Source organism: Mustela nigripes, chromosome 5 (genome assembly GCF_022355385.1).
Source record: "Mustela nigripes isolate SB6536 chromosome 5, MUSNIG.SB6536, whole genome shotgun sequence".
Classification (NCBI taxonomy): domain Eukaryota; kingdom Metazoa; phylum Chordata; class Mammalia; order Carnivora; family Mustelidae; genus Mustela; species Mustela nigripes.
In genome coordinates this window covers 38,127,629-38,148,730 of record NC_081561.1, presented here as the reverse complement: position 1 = coordinate 38,148,730, position 21,102 = coordinate 38,127,629, and the positions used below count along the sequence as shown (strand labels likewise).

At 37.2% G+C, this 21,102-nt stretch overlaps 1 protein-coding gene across 1 annotated transcript in view; it reads right to left on the bottom strand.

The window, feature by feature from the left end:
- The window catches only part of COL9A1 (collagen type IX alpha 1 chain), a 92,562-nt gene extending 71,670 nt beyond the window's left edge, over positions 1-20,892 (bottom strand). The window contains 5 exon segments of the mRNA XM_059399022.1: positions 4,630-5,026; positions 10,687-10,819; positions 10,957-11,034; positions 12,214-12,287; positions 20,879-20,892. Coding sequence (XP_059255005.1) covers positions 4,630-5,026; positions 10,687-10,819; positions 10,957-11,034; positions 12,214-12,287; positions 20,879-20,892 — 696 coding nt within the window.
- Positions 20,893-21,102: the final 210 nt, after the last annotated feature.

Genomic DNA, 21,102 nt, shown 5'->3' with positions numbered 1-21,102 from the left:
ATAGCAGAGAGTATGCATTTCTTAAATCACTGAAAAATAACTTTTCTACAATATTTCTTAAATACCAAAAAGAATATGAACTACAACCTCATAGTTGATTTTCCCATCTTATCATTTATGAAACTTACACTCTTTCTGTCTGTGGAGATTTGTGATTTAATTCTATGGAAGAGAAAAAAGGACAGATAACTTCTCTATCACTAGTTTTGACAGTTCTTTCTATCTGCTCTCACATTTTCTCTGAATTTAACAACAAAGAGTGGCCCTCTTGAAATATACTTTTAAAGATACTCTATCTTCTGATTATTTTCCACATTGGCTTATTTTGAATAAGCATAGGTAAAAAAGAAAAAGGTTTTGAAAAACCATGTATTTGTAAAGCCACATAAACGTGTATCCTGCTTTAAGCCCAAACCCCTAGTGTACATCCCTGAAAAAGGAGAAAGGCTAACTTTGTTTTCTAATAGAGCTGTACCAAATAACTCTCCGAGGCAATCATGCTGACAACAAACAATAAAGAACCTGTCATAAAATAACATGTTTTTATGGTATGCTTCCAGAAAACTGAGCTTTGCAGTGGGATAAATGGCACCATCCTAAAATATGGGCACAAAGGAGAATAGGAAATATGGGATTTATTGCTTTAAAATCAAACTAACAATGTATTACAGCAGTACATTGGGAAAAAATATAAAATGCTCTGAGCCCACTAAATAACCATGAATGATGAGAAGGTGTTTGAGCTGTAGATCACGTGAGGAGCTATACGGCAAGCTTTATGAAAAACCTCTTGAAATTGGTTTCCTTCTCCAATGTAGAAAAGGGAAAGGTACACAAGATAGGAGAGATATGAGAAAATCACAAACAAGTACAATATAAATGAGTCTTTCAGCATTAGTGCTCCATCAAATGTTGTTTTCAATTGCATTTTTTATTATGTAGTTCCTAGGGCTACCTTTTGACATTTGTTAATACCTTTAGAAGGGATGTTTGCTTTTGATTTATTTGCTAAAGAAAAGCCAGTGTTAATCCCGAGAAAAGTATTCAATTAATCTAGAATGTCAAAGATTAGAATGAATCCAATTTCATGGAGAAAAACTGAAAAATATACTCTTCCTTATTGTTTTTACGTTAGTGGCACAGTCCACTCCAATATAAAATTTCTCACGCATTAATATGGACTATTTGCTGTCTCCAGATGGAGAGAAGGGTGCCCTATAAGTATACTTCTACCTCCCAAAATACATGGATACTGTTATTCATTACTCTCTAAAGTTTTCTAAGGGATTTATGGTCACTGGTGAGCTTCAGTAATTGCTAGCAACTTCAGATTTCAGCCAAACTGGTGAGAAGTCAAAAACATAAAACAAAAATAAAAACAAGGGTTTAGGGTCAACTCATGGCACTTGAACTTGGACTTTGGGAACTTGCATGAGTATTTGACTATTCTAGTCTAGAAAAGTAAGGAGCAGTGTGGAAAGACTAACAAAACTTGAAAAAGAAAGAATTTATCTATGTGGGAATGCCCACACAAGAGCCTCTCTTCCTACAACACTGGACACTGTCTTCTCCTGGATAATCTCATTCAGCCCCAGTGTTTCTCCAAACATCATCTTCTACAGTAAACATGATTGACCTCCACTCTCATGCCTCCCTGGCTTGATCAGGCTGGGGACCTTCTTCCATATGCTTCCATTCACTACCATAACCCTGATCATGTCGTGTTGTCATTGTTTACTTATCTCAACCCCTGACTCTCAAGAGACTGAGCTGAAGAAGACAAGATCTGTGAATTATTTAACTTTGTATACCTAGTATATAGCCACATGATGCAAGTCTACTAAATCCATAACCAAGTAGGTTAGGTGTGAGAAAATGTTTTATAGTGTATAATCCTCCTTTAAAAAAAAAAAAAGAGCATTTATTTTGTTTGTCCTGCAAAGTAAATCCTGAAAAGTCTACACAAATCACAAATGCCTTCCAAAATGTAAGTGAGAAAAAAAAATGTAAGGAAGGAAATGCTTTGAAAAGAATATGTGGTGATACATATTTTTACTTTTCTCGAAGGGAAGTGAGTTTGCACAGCAGAAAATAGGTAGATTACAAATTGTATGCATAACATGGCTTCTTACAAACCAGAAGCACTCTTGAAGGTACATCGTCAATGGAGAAAGGGAGATAATCTGTGCTTGCTATCTTAAAAAATTGTTGCAAGGATAAATAAGTTAATGGGAATGAAAGCATTTTTGAAACTTTAAATTGGCATGTTAAGGGCATTAAGATGCTTAAATAGCATAAATGGGTTTTCCTTACATAGAATGTTCTATTTCTTTGTCTAATATAGGGTAAAAATTGAGGAATATATTTTGGTGACAAGTTTGAGTTTGACATTGTCACTGTCAGTCTTTGGACGTAAATAGGATTTTTTTGGCCTATAACCTTGACCTGTTTTAGTTATTATTACTACCCACCACTATATATCAAATATGAAACTTTAATGAAGCTTTAGGTTCAAATCTCTTTTGTCTTTCCTTGTGGGAGAGTGAAAACTCAGTATAAAGGAAAAAAATTGTTCATGCCTGCTTCAATTACTTTTAACATTGGCTATAGTGTACTGACTTTGCAAAGCTCCTTGGTGGACCAGAGGAAAAATATAATATCAGCTACCAGGTTCTTTGTTGCATACCTGCACATGGCAGAATAAAATGGAGGATAACTGGTCCTAACTGGTCTCCACTCTGATATGAAACTAGACTTGGCAGAAAACCTACAATCAGCTATAGCATTATCGGCTAGATTATAATATATTGGAGTAATATTGAGACTTTACCACTCTGGCAATCAAAGAGTTTAATAACGTCCTCACATCCAGAATGATAGTGATTTGAAGTGTTTCACAAGGGATGCATTAAATGGGCGATGGGGATTAAGGAGGGCACTGGTTGTGATAAATACCAGGTGTTGCATGTAGGGGATGAATCAGTAAATTCTGCACCTGAAACTAATACGACACTGTACGTTAACTACTGGAATTGAAATAAAAACTTGACACTACAAAAAAACGAGGTGTCTTTCAAGACCAATGAATCAACAAATCAATTCTGCACATACTTGATTGATTGATGTTCATTATGCTACAGAGGTGCCTTAGGGTCTCCCTGCCCTTACCCAGGGTCCAGAAATGACACAGATGCTGTAGAAATTTGGTGTTGTCTGCAAACCTATCCCATGCCATTGCAACAATCTTACTGCATGAAATTTCAAGATGGCATAATAGTGGTCCCATTGGCTTTTTAACCCAGACACTTGAAGTGTGATAACTCATTAGTTGAAGAAATAGTTTCTCAAGTGTCTACAAGCCAGAGCAGTAATGTGGCAGTTACAAATTGCTTCCTGTCCATCACAGAATATAGAAATTTCACACTACCCTTCACACTAATCACAGTTCTTCCCTTGAAAATAAGTTACTTGAACAATTCCATTACTGAGTGCCTGATAACCTTTTTCCTTTGGAGAAGTATACAGAAACAATTCAAAATCATTGTATCACCCCTGCTACATGCCATGATATGTTTTGTGACTAGAATGTGACAGTTCTATATGGGAGAGAGAGAGAGAATATGTTGGCATCCATAGTTTATTGAACTTTAAATTCTGTAATTTCCTCCCAAATAATACTTACCATATAAGATATGCTTTTAAATTCCTGTAATAACATTATAAAATACCCTTTTAAAGTATTCAATGAAAGCTAAACAATTCAAAATGGTAGAACTATACGGTATTAGTTGGTACAACTCTTCAGTTACTACATAATTCCTAACCTTTATATCCATGGAATTCTACAGCAAAATCCTGAACAGAGTTCTAAAATTGTTTACTTTTATAATGTCATGCAAGACCTACTTCCAACTATGTATTTTACCATCTATATGCTTTCATTCTTGTTAATCAGACATCATATGGCTACCTAACATTCTCTCTCATGCCCTGCAGTTAGAATCTGCTACCTTTCTTCCCTTCATCACACACACACACTTACACACATACACACTTACACACACACACACACTCATTTTCACATAGGCATATCATCCAAACCAACTGGTCTCCCGACCTTGGATTGGGCCCACTTATTCTCCACTTCCTTTTCATTTAATGCCCTTTCCCTCAGCTTGTGCAGATCCTTCTGTTTCAAGGTTCATTGCCTTCAAGAAGCACAGACTCCTGACTTACTGAATCCACCATTTGTCTTAGCCTTACTTTGAATATTCTCATTAGTTATTTATACACAGTGTGTACCACACCAGTATTATGTTCTTTTACACTGCCTCTGAAGGATTCTGGGAGGTCCAGGTCAGCATGTAGCATTTTCCAAGTAGACTTGAAATTCCTCAAGACCAAGAGCCATTTATTCAACTTTCTCTGATTTCTCATTTCATCTGATACATGCTGTGTGCTCAAAACAGGCACTGAATGCTTTTTGAGTAAGTGGTTGAATGAATTTTGAAAATGAATAACTATTCATTGCTTAAGATGTTCAGATGATTATCAAAGATACCTGAAGTATTAGTTTTTAAGCAATCCAGTTTTGTTTTAATAGACCATCATGTATGGTTTTATACTTACCGGAACAGAAACTTGAGGATTATCTGCAAGTTTTCCCAGCACAGCGAAGCCATCAATGTCGATTTGGCCTCTTGGCTTTATAGGTAAGGATTGAATCCTGTTGCAATCAACAAAAAGAGTAGCACTACTCCTTTCTACACCGATCATGATCTTATGCCACTGGGAATCAAACAAGGAAGGCAGATTTGAAAAGGTTGCAGTTTGGAGACTTCCATCCAGTCCCTTGTATGAAAATGCAACAGATTTTGTTTGGCCATTAATCTTCACGCCAACTTGCTCCTTCCCTGAGGAATCCTGAATCTGCCAAATGCTCCAGTTCTTTTCAAGTGTGCTTCCAGTCATCCGAAAAGTAGTTAAAAAGGAGTATTCTTCAGGCAGACCACTGGGATATAAATGCCTGAGTAAAATTTTAAAACAGTAAATAAAAGTCTTGTTTTTTGTACCCATGCATATTACCATATTCCCTTATGCTTTCTTAGATTCTAGACCTACAGAAAGACTACAGTGTTAAAAACCATGCACTGCTTGTTCTTTCATGACTGTCCATAAAAACCTTCAGAGAAGTTCAATCATTCATGTACGTTAATGCTTCATCCTAAAATACACTTAAAAAAAAAACAAAACCCTTCCTCACAGCTAAGGAGGGTTCCCAATGCCACATAACCCCAATAATATTACTATTTATGCTACCTAAAGAGCTCCTGTTCAGGAATTCCATCTCAGCCAAAAAACATATTCTTGCAAGGTTCTTGGCAACATTTCTTTCACAAATTAAAGAAGAGATCATTTGGAATCCAAATCAGCTCTACTAGTTAATAAAGCCATTTTAATTAAAGCAGCTTTTAAATTTCTTAATTTTAATATAGTACATTGTTAGGAGTGTTTGTTATTTCCACAATTGCTTGGGTGGTTCCCTCCACAATTATATCCTAGACCCACATATGCATTTTGAGATTCAGTCACTATAAACCTCAGAACCTCCTTCACACTGAGCATGTTAGATGCCATTAATTTTCTTTGGTAAATAATACTACTTGACATTTCTGAAAATAGTTACGGACCAGGACTCAAAGTCCTGAATAACCTTCCTTCAGGTCAGATTCCTGTTAAAGAGCCTCATCTTGTGAAAGGAAAAAAGAAAAAGGCAAGAAGAAATATCTAAGTAGATGCTGATTTGATTTGTTACAAAATGAATAACATAAATTTATTATATTGGCATATGTGTCACTGCCAGTTGCAATAAAATACATTGTTGGGGGTCAAGAATTTCTAAACCAAAAAATTATTATTCAGTTCCAAGAATGTTTACCAATAAGTGAAATTATTCAACTTACTAAGATTTTCTATCTTTACTTTGACTTTACAAAACTTAATCATCCCTCACAATATCATAAACAAACATATAACTTACTGCAAGTAATTTTGTACACCTTCAGTAAAATGGGTCAACTATGTCAACAAATTTCATTGCTTTGCTGATTTTATAAAAATAACAAAAATATGAAGCTTTTCATCAGAACACCCTTTGAGCACCAAGTACTTTTTTTTAAATTTATGTCTCAAACAACTTTGTTTTTATTTATAATATTGGGTGAATTACTTTGTTACTACACATTTTTAAATGATCACTGGTGATACGTATTATACTTACTGCAAAGTTTTTAATTCACTAAGTATTTGTCAAATATACAGGAGGTTTGGGGTGCCTGGGTGGCTCAGTCAAGTATCTGCCTTTGGCTCAGGTCGTGATCTCAGGGTCCTGGGATCAAGCCCCACATTGGGTCCCTTGTTCAGTGGAATGTGCTTCTCCCTCTCCCTCTGCCCTCACCCCCGACTCCTGATTTCTTTCGCTGTCTCTCAAATAAATAAAATATTTTTTTAAAAAAGTATACAGGAGATTTTAACACATGCATTTAAAAAATTCAGTTTGGAGCTAAAGAAGAAAAAATGTGTGCAAGAACTATTTCCCAAGAATAAAGATGTCTACATTTGATATTTACTTTTAATATAGATTTTGAAATATTTCCTTTGACTTTAAGATTTTCAGAATATGCATATGCCAGACTAACCTCTAGAGAAGAAGCAAAGGTTCACTGTTGACAGTATAATATATTGCCTACTTTATAATTATAAAACCTTATAGAAGTTCATACATTTCACTTAATTGACCTCAATTAACTTGGAGCTAGGAGATAAGTTTTAAAAATTTTATTCAATGGTGAAATTTGACAAATATCCACTTAAATTATGAATGTGTTATTTTAATATTCTTCTCATTTAGTGATCTGGCTTTAACCAGATGCTTCAAGAATTTATTCTTCTTTGTTGTCCAAATATAGTTATTGTTGAGGGTGAACCCTTCACAGAAGAAAGATGAATCTTAATGTTTTGTTCTCTTCCTTAAAGTATACTTTTTTTAGGTTTTTTGTAAACTTATATATTTGCTTACAGATGCACTGAGCAAGCCTGTAGAATTTCATCAGTCCCTAGATAAAACAAATCTATTTTGCTTGGATTCCACTAGTCACAGTAACTTGTCTAAGTGACTCTTCTGCAAAGAGATTTTGAGGTTGACTGAGGAATCTCTCCCAATTTATACTTCATCTCATCTTTTCTGCTAAATAAGCAAAGAGACTATATTAAAGGTAGGATAGAATAGAATGTCCCCATTTATCTCTGACTTGGTTCTGTAATGCCAAAAACTTTTTTTTTTAAATGAGCTGGTGACTGAGGTTACTAGAAGAACAGTTCATTTATAGACACATTGTTAAATCAAAGGCATCCATCTGTTCTCTTTCTTCATGTGAATGAAGATAATATATATATATATGTTTGTTTGTATGTGTATATATAAGTATAGTCAAGATTATCATGTTAGTCTTTTAAACTAGGTAATATAATTTGTCAGTATAAGAAAAGGGGGCACCTGGGTGGCTCAGTGGGTTAAGCCTCTGCCTTTGGCTCAGGTCATGATCTCAGGGTCCTGAGATCGAGTCCTGCATCAGGCTCCCTGCCTGCTTCCCTCTCTCTCTCTCACTCCCTCCTCCTGCCTCTCTGCCTACTTGTGATCTCTGTCAAATAAATTTTTTAAAAAAGAAAATTCCTTTTAGTGTACAAATTCACAAAATGTATCTGTATGTATACACACTTAAGACCTTTTAGAAGTCCTCACAAGTCTAATTTACATAGCAGTCAGTAGCATTGTCTTTTTTGAACAACTGAGATTCTGTTCTTGCAAAGATGCTATGCACATCGATAAGTAAACTTGACAGCATACATAATGTAAAAGAAGCTGGATCTATAAATGATTTATTTCATTATGTTACAATCTGCACAGAGTACCTTAAAAGAAGAACTCTAAGTGTTTGAATAAAAGATAAGGAGACTAGACCTTGAAAGATTTGTTTATGACCTTAACCCAAAAAAGAACCAAGAATTATATTTGTTAAGGTAAACAAATACAAAATGTTTATAAATCTGAGTTGAGAATATGATATTATTATGTCTAAACGAAGAACAAAAAGCAGTAAAAAATATGTCTCAGAATCTTTCAAAAAATTGAAAATAGGAGGATAAATTCTGGATTATCGCCGTACTCTTATTTCCCTCCCATGAAAAAATCCTGTTAAGGTTTTGTTTTTGTTTTTGTTTTTGTTTTTGTTTTCCATTCCCTCAGAACTTATGTGCTCCAGAATAGAAATTTCCTTTAAACCGAGACTACTCCCTGCATGTTCTGAGAGCAATTCCGGTCCCTGCTTTTCTTGCCACCCAGTTTTTGAATCAGTAGGACTGGGAGAGCAGCTTGAAAAGAAAAGAACCCACTAAGGAGAAAAGGCTCCCATTTGCACACACACCCTCTCCTTCTAGTACTCTCTACTCATTGAATGAATATTTAACTAATACAACTGTGTGCTAGGCTCTATCCAAACCCTCTCCAACTTACTAACATTTGCTCTTCATGGCAAATCTACAACACAGTTATCATTCTTGATTTATGCTGAAGGGACTGAAACAAAGATAGTGTAAGTCCTTGCCCAAAAGTACACTTTATTACCTATTTACGATTCCATTTATTTCAATGCTCTGGATCTCCCCTCCTTTTTTTATTTTTTCCCCCTAATTTTTCTACTTCCTCCCTAATTCTTTTTTCATCTTATAATAAGCTTTGTCAGTAAAACAGAGTTTTTTAGTCTTTGAGGGTCAGGGAATCAAGGAAATAGGGAATACAGGATATTGGTTGTATTTTGTGAAAAATATTTAGTGACAGCTCTAGGCACTTAGAGAAAAGCAACAGCAAAGATGAACAGGAGGTACAGGTTGATGTGACCTCAAGTTGGTCAGTACCTGAACTTAGAGTTAATGACAGTCCAGATTGTGCCTCAAATTATAGAAAAGGGAATTAGGTCAGCATTAGGGGGTCTTGCATCATGTTTATTTTATTAAAGAAAGAAAAACATTGATGTTTTATAAAGCTTATTTAGGAACACATCTAGGGCTAGACACTGGGCATGGAGCCTACTTAAAAAAAAAAAGAAGAAGAAGAAGAAGAAGAAGAACACAACTAGCCTTTCAGTGCATGAAAAGAAAACACAAGCAAAAATCTTTTTAAAAGTCAGTAGCTGTTATCATGCCTGTAATCTTTCCGAGTGTGAATAATTTTTCAGGGTCAATATTGAGTAGTGGTTGTAGTACCATTCTGCCTGAAATTCCATCTTTCTAGCACCTCCTAACCCTGGGACCTCATGTAAGTAACTTAAATTTTCTGGCCTCAGTTTCCTCTTTCATAAAATATGGATAATAATGTCTCTACTGCAGGATTGTCATGAGGATGAGATTTAATGTTAATTAGTAAATTTAGAAAAAGAGCTTATGCAGTGCACTATTGTCATTTTATAAAATATAGTTCATATTTAGAAAAATATGGTTTTTATATTCAAAATACGAATTTCTATCTGCAGTCTGGTATATATGAAAATATTCTAACTTGACCAAATTCTCAAGATTATATATAAACATTTAGAGCTTTTTTAAAAAAGATTTTATTTATTTATTTGACAGAGAGAGATCACAAGTAAGCAGAGAGAGAGGAGGGGGAAGCAGGCTCCCCGCTGAGCAGAGAACCTGATACGGGGCTCCATCCCAGGACCCTGAGATCATGACCTGAGCTGAAGGCAGAGGCTTTAACCCACTGAGCCACCAGGTAACCCACATTTAGAGTTTTTATAATACTCTCTTATTGTTCTAAATAATCATTATTTACTTTTACAACTTAATTTTTATCAAAGCCCTAATTTTCTTATTCATCTATCAAAGGAAACTTAATTCAGTTATTTTGCAGTGCATTAAAACATACAATAATCATGATAATTACATTTATGGTATTTAAATGATATAAAACTGAAAATCCTGAAGCTCATTCATAACAATGGCTTGACTCAACACTTACATACACTAAAGCACCACAGTTATAAATATTTTAAAGGATAAAAAACATAGTTCTAGAGAGGAAGGTAAACAAAGTAGAGGATTTTTAAATTATAATCACTAGCATTGCTTTGGTGATCATTATTCTAGTTTTGCTTTTGTTTGATTCCTGCCAGGAGCCAAGCAGTAGAAGTGTGGTTCAATTTCAGCACTACGATGTTTGAACAGCACCATTGTGAGTCTTCTAACCACTCCATGGTTCCTAGTTAAATTTATGCTTAACCTCTGGCACTTTTCACAGAGGGTCCTTTCAGCCAAAACCAGACAAATTACACAAAAACAGTGAGCAAAGTAATAAGAACATGTCCTGAATCAAGGTATAATGGTTTCAGTGATTTTTTTTTTTTTTTTTTTTTTTGCTTCTTGGAATGAAAAGTAAATTACATACTGAAAACATGAAGAGTATTCACGTATTTAGACACTGAACCCTGAAGATGGGTAAATAAATTTCTTCATCTTCAAATAAATTGGTGATCTAAGAAGGATTGAGCATGAGATTTTCTAACATTGCATAGCTTTTCATTTTTTAAAATGCATTTGAGACAGATAATTAGATAAAATATTTGTGTATACCTTGTTGGAATCCTGAAGTCTATATTATTTCCCAATTTATAAGCCACTTGTAATGCAGTTGATCCCACTATCCTCTGAATAGCTCTTCTAGATGCTGCTTTATCTACCTGGAACTGAGAAATCAAGTCAAAGCCTACAGAAAGGGAACACAGAATAAAAAGTCTAAAGTGAGATTGGTTATATTCCTTTCCACAACCTTCCCAAATAATAGAATATATCAGGTAAGTTTATAGAAAGCATGCATTTTCAATATGATATAAGGCTACTTGCCTGGTAAATCATCTTGGCCAATCCTGACCTTTGGACAGAGTTCATTTCCACCATTAGAATTTGAATTAACAGGGAACCCTGCAAAAGAGTAGCATGTCATCCTACCCTAACCCCTACAAGGACCATGAAGATATATCAATAACAACAAGATCTGAACAACTATTTAAAGGAGGAGAATATGCCAAATAGCTTGCTTATAATGTATTTGACTTTCACTCTATGACTCTATGATTATAATTAATTTATCTTCAACTCATCCTGGAAGAGAAACAAGGTGGAAGGTTTTAATAATTTGTACTGGGAAATGTTCCTTTGGCAGAAGTTGGGAATTTGTTCCTTTTGGAACCAGAGCTGTGCCATGTTCTGAATGGCATGGTGTCAGACGCCTGTTTGGGAAACTTCTGGTGGCTTGGACTAGAAAATATTCCTTAAACACCACAAATTTTAGGATTCCTAAGAGAATCCAGAGCCAGTCTTGAGCCAGTTAATGGGACTTCAGGAGAGTGGGGTTCTTAGGAATCTTTGTTAAATAGAGGAGTTTGCAGGGAGACTTGGATTTCATTAATCCAAAATAAAATATATAGGGTGTTTTTAATTTTACAAATTCATTCCAAGAGATCAAAAAAGGGTCCCAACTAGACTCTTGCTCGCATCCTAGAATGGAGAAAACTAATGAAAAAAAGAAAAGAATCATAAAAATGATTAAACCCTTAATTCAATGAGAAATCCTAGAATTAAATTGGGTGCTCCTTACACAGATGGAAAGTTGCAGGGAGCAAGATTTTTAAGAAGGCTTCTTGTAACTGTCCAACCTCAGCACCCTGCTGAGACAGACCTGACAACAGAGACTTCCTAGACTTCAGAAAAAGCATTTTCCAGCTACAAGTTTTGGCTCAGCCATCCCAGTATATTAAAATAGTTTTTACACCTCCACTGACCCCAGGCCATTCATCCATCTGTTGGTCCACCCACCCAACCTTACCAATCACCATGTGAACCAAGTAGGCACTGTGCAAGGCACTGGAGTACCCAGCTTGGGCTTTCCTGCCAGTTGTGATCACAGCCAGGACTTCTCTTCTATACCCAACACTGACCACATAAAACCAGCCATGGAACAATCCCCTGGCTAAAGGAGGATGGAAAAGTGAGGCTGTGGAGGACCATGGATGCTTCATGCCTTCCTCACTCAGCCACAGCCCTGCCTGATCCTTTCTGGGAACAAGTGATATTTCAAAATCCAGAAACTGTGGCCCTTACTTGGGCGACGCTTGACAGCAGCAGATGCCCAAGATCCCAGGAAACTGCATACAAAGAAGAAAACTGGAATTTTCCTGAAGAGGAGAAAAGACAATGACTCAAATAAGAATCCCTCCAGATGGGGACTACTTAAATATTTTGATATCTGGTAAACACGATTAATCTCACTATAGTTTATTTTTTCCACTTGACTTTGAAATCTTGGGAGATTCAATGAATTCTCACATTTCCAGCTCCTGCACTAAAACAATCATGAAACTGCTGTTTGCTTTATTTCACTTGCTCTCTATCTATCTATTTCACCATTTCTACATCTATTTCCTCGTCTATGTTTTCTTTTATCTTAGTATTTCTCCTTCTTCACTTTGATAGCTCTCTCTTTCTCCTTGCTCTGTCTCCTGTCTCTTATGCTTGTTCTCTTGTCTCACTCTCATCTGTCTGCCTGTCTTTCTCCATCTGTGTCTCTGTCTGGGTCTCTTTCTTCTTCTCCTCTCCCTTCTCCCATCTGCTCCCACCTCCTCTTATCCTACCACTGCAGAAACACAGACCCTTGGTTCTGAGGGCTCCAACCCAGTCTCCCCACCACCCTTTCCAAGGTCAGGGTCTTACCAGAAAATCTTCATTTTCCCAACTGGTTTTCTTTTGTGCCAACAGTCCCAGTGCTGAAGGGGGTGTGTGGGGAGGGAGGGTCAGTGCTCCCCCCAAGACCCCTTCACTATCACCCCTGGACTAATGGGTCCTGGGCCCAGCCTTGGTTCCTCCTGCCCTTGTAAGGACTTAAAGCAAAGGGAGTGAACCAGAGGCATCTAGTGAAACTTTAAACCACAGCAGAGGGAAGGGGTGGGAAGAGGAGGCCCTGTGAGCCCAGGCCTAGCCAGGGGTGTGTCCTCAAAACTAACAAGGTTACCCTGAAGGAGGGATTAGCAAGGGGAAGTTTACTGAAAAGAAAAAAAAGTCAGGATGTGGAGACATTCACCAGAAAAACTCAAGCAAGCTGCTCTAGGAATACAGTGGAAGCTTTTAGAACTGCTCTAGGAATACAGTGAATGCTTTTAGAGGACTGCGGTAAAGAGGTGCTCGCTGGAAAGCAGAGATGTGGGAACTCATGGGCACCTTGGAATACAGCCAACCTAGATTTGAATCTCCGTTTGTTCTGAAGCGTACTAGTTGGATCTTTGGGGGCAAGTTAGTTAATCTGTCTGTAACTCAGTCGCCTTGAATAAAAAGTGGGTTGAAAATAGTTACCTAAAACAATTGTTTTTAGGTCACAGAGAAGAAAGTCTAATGCCTGGCTCAGGGGAACAGCCTTTATTCCCCATCATCATCATTATGGCTAATATAACTTCACTATTTGCCTCCCTCTGTTGAAAAAGCTTGAATCCTGATAACATTTGATTCTCAGAATATTATAGAGTACTCAAATTATTCCTGTTCTACAGGTGAGACAACTGAGACATAGAAAATAAAGTAACTTATAATTTGCTCAAAGTTGCACAGCTAATTAATTACCTGAGACAGGCTAGTTTTCTATATTTCATGGCTAGAAGTCTTGGTAAAATGTAACATCAAGCCCCCTATTTTGTATTTCTTCTTAAACTCTATAATTACCAGAGCTAAGCACAATATCCTGGGAAATAAGCAACATATTATCCTCTATAAACAAGTTGAGAGCATGTTAAAAGGAGCACAGACCTGAAGAGAAAGGTTTGTATTAGCACCATGTTACGCAAACTCATCCTTTCCCCCAGAACCTCAGTACTTCAAGAGAGAGCCTCTACCCCATCCGCTCGCGATGGTTGGTCGGCTTCTTGTCCCATCTTGGGGCACACTAGTGTCCACTCCAAAAACAAAGACTTTCAGGCTCAGATGATCCAATGATCTTAGTATGTTTTGGCGTCTAGTGTGAAGTACTGTTTTCTGGAAATGTATTTAATTTTTAAACAATTTCACTTTTCAATTGCAAAATAAATGGCATTAGTTCTTATTTTCTGTTTGTTCTTTAAAAAAAAAAAAATCCTTTCCTCTTCTGTTTTCCTTAGTTCAATGGAGAGTTTGTTTCCCCTGATGAGCTGAGAACCAGGTAAACCTGAACATCTACACCACTGTTCCCCTTTCCTTTTCTACTCATGACCTACCTGTCCCCCCCCTGGCATTAGGACATCCATTTCCTCATGCTGTTTGGGGCTCTCCACAGGGCCCTGTCATTCTCCTTCCATCTATCAAAATTATGATTCCCAAGGGTAGCCATCTTCTAAGTCACAGAATTTTATAATTTATAATGGTCCTAGCCTAGCTTTTTCTTGAAAGTTGACCAGGGCTTATGTAAATGGAACTGCAGCTGGGGAACTCCTTGAAATAACACAAGGTAAGTGAGCCCTAAATCCACAGGGAAAAGGGCATTTTCCTTAGGGACCCTCTCCACTCGAGTTTTTTATCTGTAGTACAGATCCTCTAACACTATTTACTGTGGGAAACAAGAGAGGCAGTTCTTCCTATGTAAGGGTTGGAGAAATCCTTTTGTTGAGGGTTTTAAATATCTCACTTCTGCTTTTGTCCCCTCCTCCTCCCATTTGAAGAGTCTTCTACAGCTAGAATAAGAAGGTAAATAAAGGGGACTTTTAATGAAAGATTTTTCAAATGAGAAGAAAATGGGTTTTCTTATAAGCAGTTTGGCTTTATTCCAGCTTGGCAGTTTTATGTAAGATGAAGATGAGCAAGCAACAGTGCTATTAAGAAAGAATGTAGGGGCACCTGGGTGGCTCAGTGGGTTAAAGCCTCTGCCTTCAGCTCAGGTCATGATCTCAGGGTCCTGGGATCGAGCCCCGAGTCGGGCTCTCTGCTCGGCGGGGAGCTTGCTTCCTCCCCCGTCTCTCTGCCTGCCTCTCTGCCTACTTGTGATCTCGGTCTGTCAAATAAATAAAATCTTAAAAAAAAAAAAAAGGAATGTAAATTCAGAGAAAACAAGATCTCTCTCTCTCTCTCTTTCTCTCTCACACACACACACGAATTTAAGGACACTTTTTCTCCTTTTCCCACCCCTGTTTTCTATTAACCTTATATTTCATAACTTGACATGGAGTCTCACAGGGAGCCGTGCAAACCCCACACTCTCTGGTCTGGGTCAGACTGTACCCTAAAATCAGACACATAAGCTTTTTTGTCATTAACACTGTTCCCTCACTTCACCTAACAGTTTTGTTCCTGCAAAACGATGTGGAAATGAAATCTGATCAATTATATAAGATTGTAAATGCAGTAAGACAGTGCTATATTTTAAAATTATCCATTTTATAAATAGAAGCCCTTTCTACGAAAAATTATGCTTTCATCCCTCTTTACTCCCTCCATCCCCCAACACACACTGCTCTGTACAACACACACACACACACACACACGCACACATCTTTCCCTTCCTAGAAATCTAGAATTTTGTTTACTTACAGTTTACATCAGGGAACTTCATCACAAATAATCATCTTTCTTGATCACCTACCTCTTTTCTTTTTGTACCCAGTCATTCAGCAAACACTTATTAAATGACTGTATGTACCAAGTATATAACCACTCTTACCAAGTGCTAGGAGTTGAGGAGATTTAAAAAACAAACAAACAAACAAACAAACAACCCTTGTCCTGAGGAGGCTCACAGCCAAGTTTGGAAGTCCAGCATGAAAATGAGTGTAAAATAGTGAGGGAATGAGGTTGCAGCGTCCCTGAGAACAAGTATGAACTCAGTCCAGGAGCATCGGGAAATTTTTCTTGAAGAATGTGCAATCTTAAAGCATGAATAGAAGCCTACCAAGAGATCAAGTGAGAACAATACATTCTGGGCGGAAGAAGTAGCAGGTACCATGATAAAAAGGTAGGAACCCCAAGTTTAATTCAGGAACTCTTTCACTTGGTAAATTTTTATTGGTGACTTCTCTACCATGAGGCTTGAACTGGTCTCAGCACAGAGGTATAGCAGAGAAAGACCAGGTCCCTGTCCCCATGGACCTTACAGCTGGTGGAGATAGGTACTAAATACATTTACAAGAAGAGACATATAATTTGAATTGGAACTGTTACAAAAAATATACAGGGGTGTGTGGGTGGCTCAGTGGGTTAAGCAATTGCCTTCAGCTCAGGTCATGACCCCAGGGTCCTGGGATCAGGCCCCACATCAGTTTCCCTGCTCCAGGGGGAGCCCTCTTCTCTCTCTCCCTCTACCTGCCTCTCCCCCTGTTTGTGCTCTCTTTAAAGATTTTAAATAAAATCTCTAAAAATACATACAGAAGTGGGCAATGTGCATTAGAAAAGGCAGGGGTAGGTTTAGAGACTGATCAAGATTGAGGGATAAATGAGATGATTTACCTCTGAGAGGATACATTTTGACTCGGACTAGATGAGAATCCAGAGACAAGGCTGATAAGGTAGACTGTGAAAGGAGAGGAAAGCAGGTGGAACCACTTGTTTTTCAAGCTTAAGCAACCAAGTATACGGTGATGTTGTTTTCTGAAAAGACAAGTAGAAGGACCATGGAGGAGGCATTGAGTGAGGGGCTAATGAGAACCTTTGAAAGACTTTATTGGACATTATTCTGGCTATTAAGGGAGCTGGGTGAAGAGTTTGAGGCCAAAAATGACTTTTTAGGTAGGTCTTCAGAATAATGGTTCTGGCATTGCTGAAGGATGGATTGAATGTATTTGATAAATATACATGCATATACACAACTGAAACAAGTTTCAGAAGACAATATTTATCTATGTAAATGTAGTGCACTCTATTTTTTGTTTTATTCTATTTCACTTTTTAGTGATGGTGATCAACTCAATCGATAGATTTTAGGACCAGCTAATGGGTTGCAACCCATGGTTTTAAAAACATTGTATTAGAATACAGTAGGCAATAGATATGTCAAGATGCATCTTTCTGGGCGCCTGGGTGGCTCAGTGGTTAAGCCGTTGCCTTGGGCTCAGGTCATGATCTCAGGGTCCTGGGATCGAGTCCCGCATCGGGCTCTCTGCTCAGCAGGGAGCCTGCTTCTGCCTCTCTCTCTCTCTCTGCCTGCCTCTCTGCCTACTTGTGATTTCTCTCTGTCAAATAAATAAATAAAATCTTTAAAAAAAAAAAAAGATGCATCTTTCCCCTTATTTCCTGGTATAGGGCAGAATAGTTGGGACACCTCATAAAATTCATAGAACAGTGGGGAAGCCTCCTTAGTTTTAACACAATGATATTTTAATTAACATATACTTATATGTTAATTATACTTATATGATATTTATATCATTAACATACAATGTATTATTTGCTTCAGGGCTACAGGTCTGCTATTCACAGTCTTTTTTTTTTTTTTAAGATTATTTATTTATTTGACAGAGAGAGATCACAAGTAGGCAGAGAGGCAGGCAGAGAGAGAGAGGAGGAAGCAGGCTCCCTGCTGAGCAGAGAGCCCGATGCAGGACTCCATCCCAGGACCCTGAGATCATGACCCGAGCCGAAGGCAGCGGCTTTACCCACTGAGCCACCCAGGCGCCCCTGCTAATCACAGTCTTATAAAATTCACAGCACTGAGGCTCCTGGGTGGCTCAGTGGATTAAGCCTTTGCCTTCGGCTCAGGTGGGGGTCTCAGGGTCCTGAGATCAAACCACACATCAGGCTCTCTGCTCAGCAGGGAGCCTGTTCCCCTCTGTCTCTCTCTCTCTCTCTGCCTGCCTCTCTGCCTACTTGTGATCTCTCTCTGTCAAATAAATAAATAAAATCTTAAAAAAAAAATTGAGAGCACTTACCATAACACATACCCTCCCCAATGTCCATTATCCAGCAACCCCATCCCTCCCACCGCCACCCCCAGCAGCCCTCAGTTTGTTTCCTGAGGTTAAGAGTCTCTCATGGTTAACACAATGATATTTTTTAAAGTATTCTTTTGAAATAAAGTTACCATAAACACAGCTTTTTTAAAGATGCTGTGCATCCCGAATTTACTTTATAGATTAAAACCAAGAAGAAGCCCTTTTAAAATTAGCTTCCTAATAGTGTTTAATTGTAAGCTTTCTTCTGCATATTTTGTCTTTAAAAATACAAGACTCGAATGCCTAGTGGCACAGAGCAGTTGTGCAAGGATGCTGCAAATTAGCCACAGCTAGAACTTGAAATTTACCAAAGGAATCTGGCTGAGAGGCTGATTAATAATCAGAGAGTTGCTAAAAGTAGGACTCTCACAGTTTTGCATTAAGTTTTACTGTAAAGAAATCCCACCACAATCAAAGCTCTATTTTTAATCTGTTTATTTTGGCTCCATAGTTGTAACTGCAGTCTAATCATATATAGCAAGTAAATAGAGCCTCATGATGATAACCATTTCTCTCTGAAATCACTCACAAATAAATGTGCTCTTGCCATGGACCATTAATACAAGAATGCATTATTGAACATAAACACTCCCCCACCTCCAAGTTTCCTGATGTATGATTTTTGCTTTCTCTAAAACATGAGCATTTTCATTACCCACCTCCCCCCAAGGGAGAAATCAAGTCCCCTCCACCACACATGTGCTTCCAACACATGTTTCTACATTTGTTGCCTAGTGGATCTTCAATTTGTAGCAGCTGATTCGTGTCCTAAGCCTCTTTTGCATCTTCAAACCTCACATACTGATCACTTGCCATATTTTTCTACATGCCATAAACCCTCCTTTTCTAACAGTGGTTCCCAAAACTACCTCAAAATCATCTGAAGATAAAAACGTTTCTCTGGGCTTCACCCTCAGAGTTTCTGATTCAGGAGCTTTAAGGTGGGTCTGAGACTTTGTATTTCTAACAAGCTCCCAGGTTGATGTTGGTGCTACTGGTCCAGTGAGAAATGCTGCTTCTAAAGGTAATGTTTTCAACTCCATTGAGCCACCCCTCCTTTTTATAACTGATATGGAGTTGCAGACTGAGATTTTTTAAAATACTTACTTGCAGAATAACTTTTTAGAATAAATATCAGTTGCATCCATAAAAACAGATCTACTGGGAACTTACACACTTATGAAAACAGATTGTACTAATTTCTTTGTATTATATGTATTAAGGAAATTTACCTGGCAGAATGATGTATAGAAACCAAGCCTTCCCTTTCTCACTATTCTCATTTATCAAGCAAAATATATAAAATGTGTTCCTGAATCCATGTTATCCTTAATCAATAAAATATAAAAAGATCCTTCATTCTGAAATCACTCTCTTTTATCAAAAAACCCTTAAGAGATCATTGCTTTATGACGCATCCTATGAAATTTTATATGCATTCACTAGCTTTCACACTCTGGAAAAATGTTTGTCTACACTAGGTGGCAGTGTAACCCTGCAATTTGAAACCTGAGCTGAGGCGTCACACTAGAATTTGATTTCTAGTCTCTCAGTAGATAACTCTGATTTTATGCAGATATTCCATTCTTGGTTGAGATATATGTGTGTGTGTGTGTGTATATAATATATATATTATATATATGTGTTTATAGTTGATTTCATTTTAGGGCTATTCTCAGAATAAATGTGCAATAAAATGTAATGTGTTGAGAAAGTCTATTGAAGGAGAAAGACACTAACCATTGAAATTTTTTAAAAATTTAACTCCAATATAGTTAACATACAGTATTAAATTAGTTTCATGTGTACTATATAGTGTTTCAACAGTTCTGTATAGTACCCAATGTTCATTAGATAACTATACTCTTAATTCCCTTCATCTATTTCCCCTATGCCCATACCCACCTCTCCTTTGCAACCACCTGTTTGTTCTCTATAGGTAAGAGTCTGTTTTTTGGCTTGTCTCTTTTTTATCCCTTTGTTAACTTGTGTTGTTTCTTAAACTCCACATATGAGAGAAATCATATATTTTTTAAATTTTTTAATATATTGTTAGATTTAGTTTGCTAATATTTTGTTGAGGATTTTTGCATCTGTGTTCATCAGGAATATTGTCCTGTAGTTCTCTTTTTTGTGTGGTGTCTCTCTGGGTTTAGTATTAGGATAATGCTGGCCTCGAAGAATGAATCTGGAAGCTTTCCTTTCTCTTCTAACTTTTGGAAAAGTTTGAGAAGACTAGATGTTGACTCTTTTTTAAATGTTCAGTAGAATTCACCTGACAAGCTGTCTGGTCCTAGACTTGTTGTCAGAAGTTTTTTGATTACTTACTCAATTTTATTGCTAGTAATTGGCCTGCTTAAATTTTCTATGTCTTCCTGCTTCATTCTTGAAAGGTTATATGCTTTTAAGAATTTATCCATGTCTTCTAAGTTGTCCAATTTGTTGGCATATAACTTTACACAATAGTTTCTTACAATACTTGCATTTCTGTGGTGTCAGTTGTCATTCCTCCTCTTTAATTTGTGATTTTGTTTGAGTCCTCTTTTTCTTTGTCAAATGAGTCTGGCTAGAGGTTTATCAGTTTTCTTGATCTTTTCAAAGAACCAGCTCCTGGATTCATTGATCTGTTCTACTCCTTTGGTTTCCATATCATTTATTTCTGTTCTAATCTTTATTATTTCCTTCCTTTAGCTGGTTTGGGATTTTATTTGTTCTTTTTCTAGCTCCTTTAGGTGTGTAAGCTTAGGTTGTTTGAGATTTTTCTTGTTCCTGAGGTGGACTTGTATGGTTCCCTTTTGGAACTGCTTTTGCTGCATACCAGGATTTTGGACCATTGTGTTTTCATTTTCATTTCTCTCCATGTAATTTTTCCTTTCTTCTTTGATTTCCTGGTTGACCCATTCATTATTAGGAGCATGTTATTTAACCTCCATGTGTATGTGCTCCTTCCAGAAGTGGAGCATTGTGGTCAGAAAAGATATATGGTATGACTTCAATCTTTGAATTTGAGACTTGTTTTATAGCCTAATGTGTGATCAGTTCAGAAGAATGCTCT